This window comes from Terrapene carolina, unplaced genomic scaffold (genome assembly GCF_002925995.2).
Source record: "Terrapene carolina triunguis isolate 2854851 unplaced genomic scaffold, T_m_triunguis-2.0 Scaffold21, whole genome shotgun sequence".
Lineage (NCBI taxonomy): Eukaryota > Metazoa > Chordata > Testudines > Emydidae > Terrapene > Terrapene triunguis.
Window position 1 is genome coordinate 26,170,856 of NW_020664372.1, and position 9,950 is coordinate 26,180,805.

The following is a 9,950-nucleotide window of genomic DNA, read 5'->3' on the forward strand; positions in this document are numbered from 1 at the left end:
CGGCAAAAAAGCCAGAGCCGGCCCTGCCCCTCAGCCTGGTTATAGAGAGGTGTTGGGGCTGGGAGGTGTTTGAGTTGATGGGGGTTTGGCTGGAAGGCGCTAAGGGGCTGTGGGAAGAAAATGTGACTTGGCAGAGTTGAGAACAGGGAGGAATGAAGTCTTTGATTTGAGGTTGTGAGAGAACAGGGATATGGGGATCCTGGGGTAAAAGCCAGATTAGAGAGGGAGAGGTTGGGACTAAGAACAGAGACACAGAGGGATAAATATTTTTCTTTCCACACTACTTTTTACTGTAAAATGTTGTCCCAGTTTTTTTACTTTGCTATCTGCAGCCCTGTCACTTATTTTGTGCACCGTCCTCCACTGCAGTGAATAGTGGTAATGTTCATGGTACTGTCTAGGTATTATTAAAACTTAAATTGTATGTCACAACTTCAAGTCTTTAATATTAATATTGATTTTTTTTCATGTGCTCAATCAAATCTCAGTTTTTCTACCACAGGTAAATGTGTATCATTTAAAAATTATAGAAATGAATTATTTGTGTAGTTCCATAAATTTTAGTGGTGAATGGGTTTTGTGATCTCTTCTACATGTTAGTCCATTTTATTTTGTAGGTGGGTAGATATTGTTACCGACCTGAACACTCAAAATCCAGAATACTTAGACATTCGACACCTGGAGAGGGGTCTGCAGTATAGAAAAACAAAGAAGGTAATATTGACTTATTAAGATGGGGGAAAGAACTTTTACATTAGACTTTTTTTCCCAACAAGCTTATTCATTCTTCACTGTACCTAAGAAGCTGTCATTTAACTTTTCTGGTGAAGTTTTCTACAGTGTTAGAGGTCCAGAGTTCAAATCCTGTGGCTGCCATGCCCGAAGCAGTGAAAATTATTGGGGAAGTTCTATGGCTTGTGTTATGCAGGAGGTCAGCCTACATAATCACGGTGGTCCCCTCTGACCTTGGAATCTCTTAATCTATTAATTATAACTTCTGCTGAGAGGGAATACTGCGGAAATTCAGAAAACCAAATATAGATGCTAAAAGAGACACTGCAGAGCACAAGAGTTTAGGTCTGCCTTGCAGGATGTAGGATATGCCAGTCCAGGTTATTGGCCCTTCATCTTTGATATCCTATCTCATTTTATGGTGTAATTTTTTTGCGGCATACAATTACCCAGTCCCTGTGTGACGAGATCCCTGGGGTGCTGCCGGGTACTGTGGGACCGCTGTGCCCCCTTAACTCTCTCCAGCTGGGGCTGTCTCTCACAATGCTTTGCTAGTGACAAGCAGGAAGCCCCTCTAAGTGCTGTGATCACTCAGCACAACAGCATGTGGAGCCCCACACACTCGGCTAGATTGCATGAATGCTCCCAGAGACACTCATAAATCTCACAGAGAAAGGCACCAGAGCCAAATCCTCCCAGCACTGTACCTCAGGAATATACTGTCTTGCACTGCTCAAGATGAGCAATGCATATTTATTAATTGGTTCACCACTTCATCAATGGAAAGTAGATATACACCAGCCTTTGCAAAACCTGAGCAGATTTGCCACACACTTCATACAAACTCACTGGTAAAGATAAACAGTTAAACAAATTTATTGACTACAAAAGATAGATTTTAAGTGACTATAACTGATAGGCAAAAAGTCAGAGTTAGTTACCAAAATAAAATAAAATATAAGCACACAGTCTAAACTCTCAACCCTATTAAACAGGGCAACATCTAGATTAAGCAGTTTTCCTCACCCCACAGGATATTGCAGTTCATAATACACAGATTTCACCCTTGAAATCTTGGCCAGTCCCTTCAGTTGGAGTCTTCAGAGTGTCCTTGCTGCTTGCAGCTTAGGTGGGAGTAGGAGAAAGGCTCAGCATGTGGCCACTGTGTTCTGTTTTATAACCTCAGGCCCATGTGCTTGGGGAGCACACGTCCAGGCATGTCTGGGGGCATTGCTGAGTCTCCAGGCAAGGTTGAGCAATTCCCCTGGTGTGGCCTCATGCATGTGAGTCATTGAATTGTAGCTCCCTTGCTGCACAATGGTTGTTGATGGGTTGTTTGACACCCCGCCCAGGTGTTGGTTACTTTCCTTGCTGTTGCCTCTGGGGAGCTAATATCTGGCTGATGCCCCAACTTACAGCATATTTTAGTGACAACCATTTAACACAATTCTCATAACTTCATATGCATTAATGATATACATATATGGATAGAGAAATGACTTTCAGCAGATCATAACTTTTCCCCTAATATCTTACAAGGCATGCTTTATATGTAAGATCACGATTATATAAAAATGTGGAATATGGGGTTTCCAGGACGCTCCCCCAAGGTATAGAATGTCATACTCTGTTAGTGCAGCTGGATTTTATCTTCGCGAAATACTGAATTTTTTAATTGATTTTTAAATTTACCTGACATTAACTTGATTGCGTGACCTCCTTGTTCATTTAGTATAGCATGGTGTAATCAGGAGATAAAGTACAGTGCATGTGTCTCCATTTGTTCCATGGCTTTTATTTATGTAATTTTTCTTTCTTATGGAGGACTAGGCCTCTGAGAAGAATTGAATTTTAAGACTGGACTTGAAGGCAGAGAGGGTTGAAACATGGTGGAATGGGTTGAGGAGATAGTTCTTCTTCGAGCGCTGTCCCTGTGAGTGCTCCACTTCAGGTGTCCATTGATCGGAGATTTTCAGTAGCAGTGCTTGGTCGGGACGCGCATTGGAGTCTTGTTTAGTATGCGCATGGTCCGACCCCCTCAGTTCCTTCTCAACCGACCTCTGCTGAAGATGAGCGTGGGGCAGTGCGGCAGCTTCTTCCCCTGCAGATAGTAAAGAAAGAAAAATAGTAGTTAGATACCTTAGATGAGTTTATTATAGTTCCTAGTTAGCTTAATTAGCAGTTAGTTGTTTTTAAAAAAAAGTTTTTTCTCCCATTCCCTGCTCCTTTTGGAGCATGCCTCGAAACATGCCGAGCTCACCTGGCTTTAAAAGATGCAGCTCTGCTGAGAAACAATGCCACGATCTGATGGACACTCTCTCTGAGTGAGATGTCGGGGTGAATCACACATACCCCAAAAGTGCGTTCACTGTAACAACCTGAAGGCGAGAGCCTGACGCAACCGGGACCTCTGCCTCAAAATGATTCTCATGGAGAAGTCACTCCAGCCAGGTACAGAAAAGGACCAACCGAAACCTCTCCCTAAGTGCTCGCTGACAAGGTCGGAACCGACGAAGAGCACAGCTCTGTCCTCTCATGTAAAGAGGAAGTGAGCATCGACCTCTCCTCAGAGGGATCCGCATAAAAAGAAACAGTCCCCTGTGAGGTCATTAGCCTCGGTGCCGACGACCCCGAAAGTCAGCACTTACAACTCCCCCAGCACCTCCGTCACGGACCATGCTGTTGAGGCCAAAGCAAAGGGCAGGGAGTCAAGACATAGGCACAGCCATGTCTTCTCCATGGCACTGACCACGCCAGCACACGCAGCGGACACAGCACCGACCATGCCGCCACCTCCGGTGCCAACCACAAAATCTGCGCCACTGCCATGCTCGTCGCCGCCGCCTCTGCCGGCACCGACTGATAGTGCTGCGATGGGCCCACTGGCACTTACAAAATTTAGCCACAAGATGGCTGCACACCTTTCAGCTGCAACTAAACCTTCAGCACCGCATCCACCAGCACTGCAGCAATTTCCTTATCATTGGTGTCCCAATCAGCACTCCTTGGCTCCAATGGATTGCCAACAAGGAGTGTCATTATGCAGCCCACTTCCCCCATGGCACCATCTGTATCCAGTGACAGCGATGATGAGGACCGGGATGGAGGAGTCTTCTCCCCACAACACTCTTCCCTGACTCACCACAGACCTGCTGGGGGTACACTGAGATCTAAAAGCCACCATGGTCAACCACCATATCCATTGTACGGACAACCATGGATGTGTCCCTCCATGGCTTTTCCCATGCAGTGGCTGCCATAGAATTCTTGGGCAGCATACAAAGCCCACTATGCCAGAACCTTATCCCCACCCAGAGGTGAACTTCAGTCTCCTCCATTATCTCCAGTGGCTACAACATCCATAGCCCCAAAGGAGACTACAGAGGAGCCAGAGGAAGAAACGGGCCCTGAGGATGTGTCGCCAACGCACAACTCTTCTTCTTCCCCCAATAAGGCCATCACGCCACCTCCACCTACAATGACAGATGACTTCAAACAATTTCAAGACCTCTTTAAAAGAATTGCACTAAGCCAGGACATCCTGTTGGAGGAGGTCCAGGAAAACCAACGTAAGCTGCTCAAAATCTCGCAACCTTCCTCTTCCTCAAAAATTGCACTGCCAATAGACGATGCAGTTCTGGAACCCGCTGAAATGGTATGGCAGACACCAGCCCTCCCACATGCAAATGAGCTGATAGAAAATACTATGTGCCGGCCAAGGGAATGGACTTTCTCTTTTCCCACCCACTCCAAACAATCCACTCCACCCACTCCAAACAACCCCAGTCCAGATCCACACTTCAGGACAAAGACCACAAGAGACTAGACCTCTTAGGATGAAAGGTCCACACCTCATCCACTTTACAATCCTGGGTCACTAACTACAGTTCCCTTCTGGCGAAATATGATTGACAATTACCGGAAGTTATGTGAGTTTATGACCGACCTTTCTGAAGGTAAAAGAGCACAATTCAAGACATTGCTCACTGAGGGACAACTAGTACCCAGGACTGCCCTACAAGCTTCCCTGGAGGTTGCCAATATGGCAGCACGTGCCACCGTTATTGTAATGCGCAGAGCATCTTGGCTCTTGTCATCTGGCATCCCAAAAGAGCTGCAAATTAAGGTGGAAGACCTCCCCTTTGACAAAGATAAATTGTTCTCATCTAAGACCGATGAGGTACTCCACTCTATGAAAGACTCACATGTGACTGGACATCTACACACCTCCTACTAAGAGAGAGTGCTACCAGCCTTACCACTATGCCAGAGAGTCACAGTTCAACCATCCACAGTCCAGACCATATGAGTCCAACAGACAGAGAAATAGATCTCCGAGGCGCCAACCCTCACAACCTCAACAAGCGGCATTACAACCACCACCTAACAAGCAATGGTTTTGAAAGGTTGGTCGAGGGTCTGAATGACCTCCCCCTCACAGCTGTGCCATTTTGCCCATTTAGCCACCGATTGAGACACTTCTACCATGCATGGGAGTGCATCATGCAAGATGGTTGGGTCTTAGAAATCATAAGGTCGGGCTATGCCATCCCCTTTATTTCTTGTCCCCCTATCCTACCCACTTCCCTCTTCAGGAACCCTTCTCATGAGCACCTCTTAAGGCAGGAAATAGATCATCTACTTCATCTGGGTTCTGTGGAACCAGTACCTACACAATACAGAGGGAAGGGCTTCTGTTCCCACTATTTTTTGACCCAGAAGAAAAATGGAGGATGGCGACGCATACTAGATGTACAGAAACTCAACAAATTCATACGCTCCCACAAATTCAAGATGTTCACATTAGGTACAATAATCCCAGTGCTGGAACGGGGACTGTTTTTCAGCCCTCGAACTACAAGACGCGTATTTCCACATTACTATACACCCAGCTCACAGACGATTCCTCCGATTCACAGTTGGACATGACCATTTCCAGTATAGGTTACTCCCCTTTGGACTGTCCACCGGACCCAGGATGATCAGGAATAGTCAGCATGGATTCACCAAGGGCAAGTCATGCCTGACTAACCTAATTGCCTTCTATGAGGACATAACTGGGTCTGTGGATGAGGGGAAAGCAGTGGATGTGTTATTCCTTGACTTTAGCAAAGCTTTTGATACGGTCTCCCACAGTATTCTTGCCGGCAAGTTAAAGTAGTATGGGCTGGATGAATGGACTATAAGGTGGATAGAAAGCTGGCTAGATCGTCGGGCTCAACGGGTAGTGATCAATGGCTCCATGTCTAGTTGGCAGCAGGTTTCAAGCGGAGTGCCCCAAGGGTTGGTCCTTGGGCTGGTTTTGTTCAATATCTTCCTTAATGATCTGGAGGATGGCGTGGACTGCACTCTCAGCAAGTTTGCAGATGACACTAAACTGGGAGGAGTGGTAGATACGCTGGAGGGTAGGGGATAGGATACAGAGGGACCTAGACAAATTAGAGGATTGGGCCAAAAGAAACCTGATGAGGTTCAACAAGGACAAGTGCAAAGTCCTGCACTTAGGATGGAAGAATCCTATTCACTGTTACAGACTAGGGATCGAATGGCTAGGAAGCAGTTCTGCAGAAAAGGACCTAGGGGTTACAGTGGACAAGAAGCTGGATATGAGTCAACAGTGTGCCCTTGTTGCCAAGAAGGCTAACGGCATTTTGGGCTGTATAAGTAGGGGCATTGCCAGCAGATCGAGGGATGTGATCATTCCCCTCTATTCGACATTGGTGAGGCCTCATCTGGAGTACTGTGTCCAGTTTTGGGCCCCACACTACAAGAAGGATGTGGAAAAATTGGAAAGATTCGAGCGGAGGACAACAAAAATGATTAGGGGTCTGGAGCACATGACTTATGAGGAGAGGCTGAGGGAACTGGGATTGTTTAGTCTGCAGAAGAGAAGAATGAGGGGGGATTTGATAGCTGCTTTCAACTACCTGAAAGGGGGTTCCAAAGAGGATGGATCTAGACTGTTCTCAGTGGTACCAGATGACAGAACAGAATTCCTCCCTAAAATAGCTTCAACCTTCCATATCAACCTATTCACCTCCCTACACTCTATCCTAAACCACACAGAAACACACAGGAGGCCATGTCGCATACCCTCGATGTTCGACAAGCTATAGCCTTTTATTTGGACAAAACAAAGTCTTTCTGCAAATCCCCAAGGCTCTTCGTCTCAATGACGGAATGATCTAAGGGCTCTGCTATATCCTAACATAGACCATTTAAGTGGATCTCGAGCTGCATTTGCTTATGTTATCAAACGTATAAGACAGAACCCCCAATGGGTGTCAGATCCATTGCAGCATCTACACGATCCATGGCAGCATCCATTGCATTTCTAAATAATGTACCCATTTCAGAGATCTGCTACATGGGCCTCAGAACATAAGTTCACTAACCACTATGCAGTTATATAAGCCTCAAGAGCTGATGCCATAGTAGGCCTAACGGTCCTCTCCTCCACTATGCAAGTCACTTCAAAGTCCCCCTTTGTGGATGCTACTCTACAGTCACCTGAAGTGGAGCACCCACAGGGACAGCACTCGAAGAAGAAGAGAGGGTTACTCATCTTGTGCAGTAACTGAGGTTCTCCGAGATGTGTGTCCCTGTGGGTGCTCCACTACCCAGTCTCCTCCCCTCTACTTTGGAGTTCGATACAAGGACTCTACGGTAGAGAAGGAACTGAGGGGGTCAGGCCGTGCATGCACTAAAGGAGACTCCAGTGGCGCCGCAAGACAGCTACTGCGCATGCGCATTCTGTCCGAGCACTGCTACCGAAAATCTCCAATCAACGGCGTCGGGATGTACCCACACCTGAAGTGGAGCACCCACAGGGGCACACATCTCAAAGAACCTCAGTTACTGCACAAGGTGAGTAACCCTCTCTTCTAGGTGCAAGGAAGGGTGCATGGAAGAAAATCTGAAGATGAGTAGAAAGAGGACAGAAACACTCTGGTAGTTGTGCATTTTGGGTGGAGAGTGTAAAGGCTAACAAAGGTAGGCAGAAGCTGGATTATGCTGGCTTGTGAATGCTAGATAGGGAAACTTAAGTATTGTGTAGAAGATTAGGAAGGGAACTAGTAAAAGAGTTGAAGAAACTAAACTAAAGCAGTTTGTTACATAAATATTCAAAATATTTTCATAAATAATACTTAAGTACTTTTCTTTGCACACATTTTAACAAAACGCTTTTTACCTTTTGTTAGGTAGGAGGAAACCTGCATTGTATCATTGCTTTTCAGAGACTTAACTGGCAAAGGTTTGGTCCTTGGAACTTCCCATTTGGAAACATTAGACGAGATATGCAACCACAAGCACAGGGAATTGCCAAATCTGAAAGCGAAGACAATATCACCAAGAAACAGCATGGACATCTGGGTAGATCTTTCAGTGCTGGTTTCCATCAGGAGTCCATGTGGAAGAAGATGTATAATCTTCCTGAGAGGAGGAACAGTGGATATCAGAGTTATACTGATTATGATGGGAATGATAGAAATTAACTTTAGTACAGCACAGCTGGTGTACTAAAGTTTTGCTAAGACATAGTAGGAGTTTATTAAGCCTAGAGTACATATGAATAGAAATGGTATAAAATGCAATCTCATAGTTATTTAAATACATACGCCTGTGTATGGTTGTGATGGGTGACATCAGACATGTAAACTAACAAATAAGCACAGATTATTGTACTTTGTAATCAGCGTAAATATAATAAGCAAACTGTTACTTCAAATAATTGAACTGCATTTGGGACCGTGAAAACAAAAGAACAAATTGTGTTTAAAGCCATTTATGTAAACAAACAGCATTGAAAAGTATTCAAAGCATGAAACTTTATATCTTATGACTTTCCAAAGTGATTGATTATTCTGCATACTATATAAGGGTAAAACATTTCCTTCCTTTTTAACATTTTATTTTTATTTTAAATTCAGTAAGGCTGCCACTGTCAATTAGAAATATTGTAATACAAAAAAACTTGTCAAACTTAACTGAGTGGGTGGTCTCAGTCTAATTCCCAGTGGACTAGTGTCCATGTCCCTTAAAATAATTATATTTTGCCAACTGGTACCAATTAGTGCTATTGTATTTGAAAAGCCTGAGATGGATTGTACAGGGAAAATGGCATTACTCTGGGTCAGGCTTGAGGCACAACTGTAGGGTGGGCTTGTGCTGTTGCCCCTCCTCTGCCTGTTGTGTAGATAAAGTAGTGGACTTCTGACTACAGCACCTTTGTTAGCATTGAATTCGCTTCATTTTCCACAGGCTTCTTAAATAAAAATGAAGTTGAATTTGCTGATGACCAAGCTGAACACACTTTGGCCTGTTGGCTGTTCTTTTCCTTCATTGTGTCTCCAAATTTCTTAGTGTTTTTACTTGTTAATTTTTCTATGAGGGGTGACACTATTAAGTACCAAAAAATGCTAGCAGTCCTACAGTATATCTGTCAGCAAACAATTTATATTTTTCAGGTTTCCAGGTAAAGCACCTATATTTGGACTAATATAACTTTGTTTGCCCAAAAACATTTTAGCAGTTATAACATTCTATATACAAATGATGTGCTCAAGGATTAATTTTGTTGACATGAACTCTTGTCACGGAATGCAGGGTATTTTGTGGTTTGCTGCTTTTGTTAACCAAAAAACGGGAGACTTTTAGACAATTTTCTTCCTCCAATAAAATTTGTTTTCTACTTTGTCATTTGTTTGTTTTGGGAATGTCCCTATTCGTAGTCTTGAAGAGTTTATCCTCTAACTGAGGGACTATTCCTGCTTCTCTCACTCAGTGGAGTAGCCCCACTGAAGTTTCCTGAATGACACCTTTATGACTGAGTCCATAATATGTCTGCTGTTGTACGGATTGTATCTGCTTTTTTTTAAAGTATCTTTGTTTAAAAAAATCATGGTGTGGGATATATATTAAGCGTATGAATTTAAAAGGGCAGCATTTCTTTTCTATAAGAGAGACTAATTTGCAGGGGAAGTAAAGGCAGGTGTGGGATAAGCAGGACAGTTGATAATGGTGTTACCCCACTGTTTGGAATTAAGGTATCCCATTACTGGTCCATTTCTGGTAGGGGACATTGATGCTATTCTCCTTCAATTATAAGACCATACGAAACTGTTGATAAACTTGGGACCTTTTCCATTGTTACATTTTTATTTAGCATGGCTAACGTCCATTTTGCTAATCTAGGACTAGAAACATGTCCATCATTA

At 44.1% G+C, this 9,950-nt stretch overlaps 1 protein-coding gene across 1 annotated transcript in view; it reads left to right on the plus strand.

The window, feature by feature from the left end:
* LOC112102742 (basic immunoglobulin-like variable motif-containing protein) overlaps positions 1-9,429 on the plus strand; it is a 25,097-nt gene extending 15,668 nt beyond the window's left edge. The window contains 2 exon segments of the mRNA XM_029910468.1: positions 618-714; positions 7,935-9,429. Of these exon segments, the coding sequence (XP_029766328.1) occupies positions 618-714; positions 7,935-8,228 (391 nt within the window). The 3' untranslated portion in view covers positions 8,229-9,429.
* The last annotated feature ends 521 nt before the right edge of the window (positions 9,430-9,950 follow it).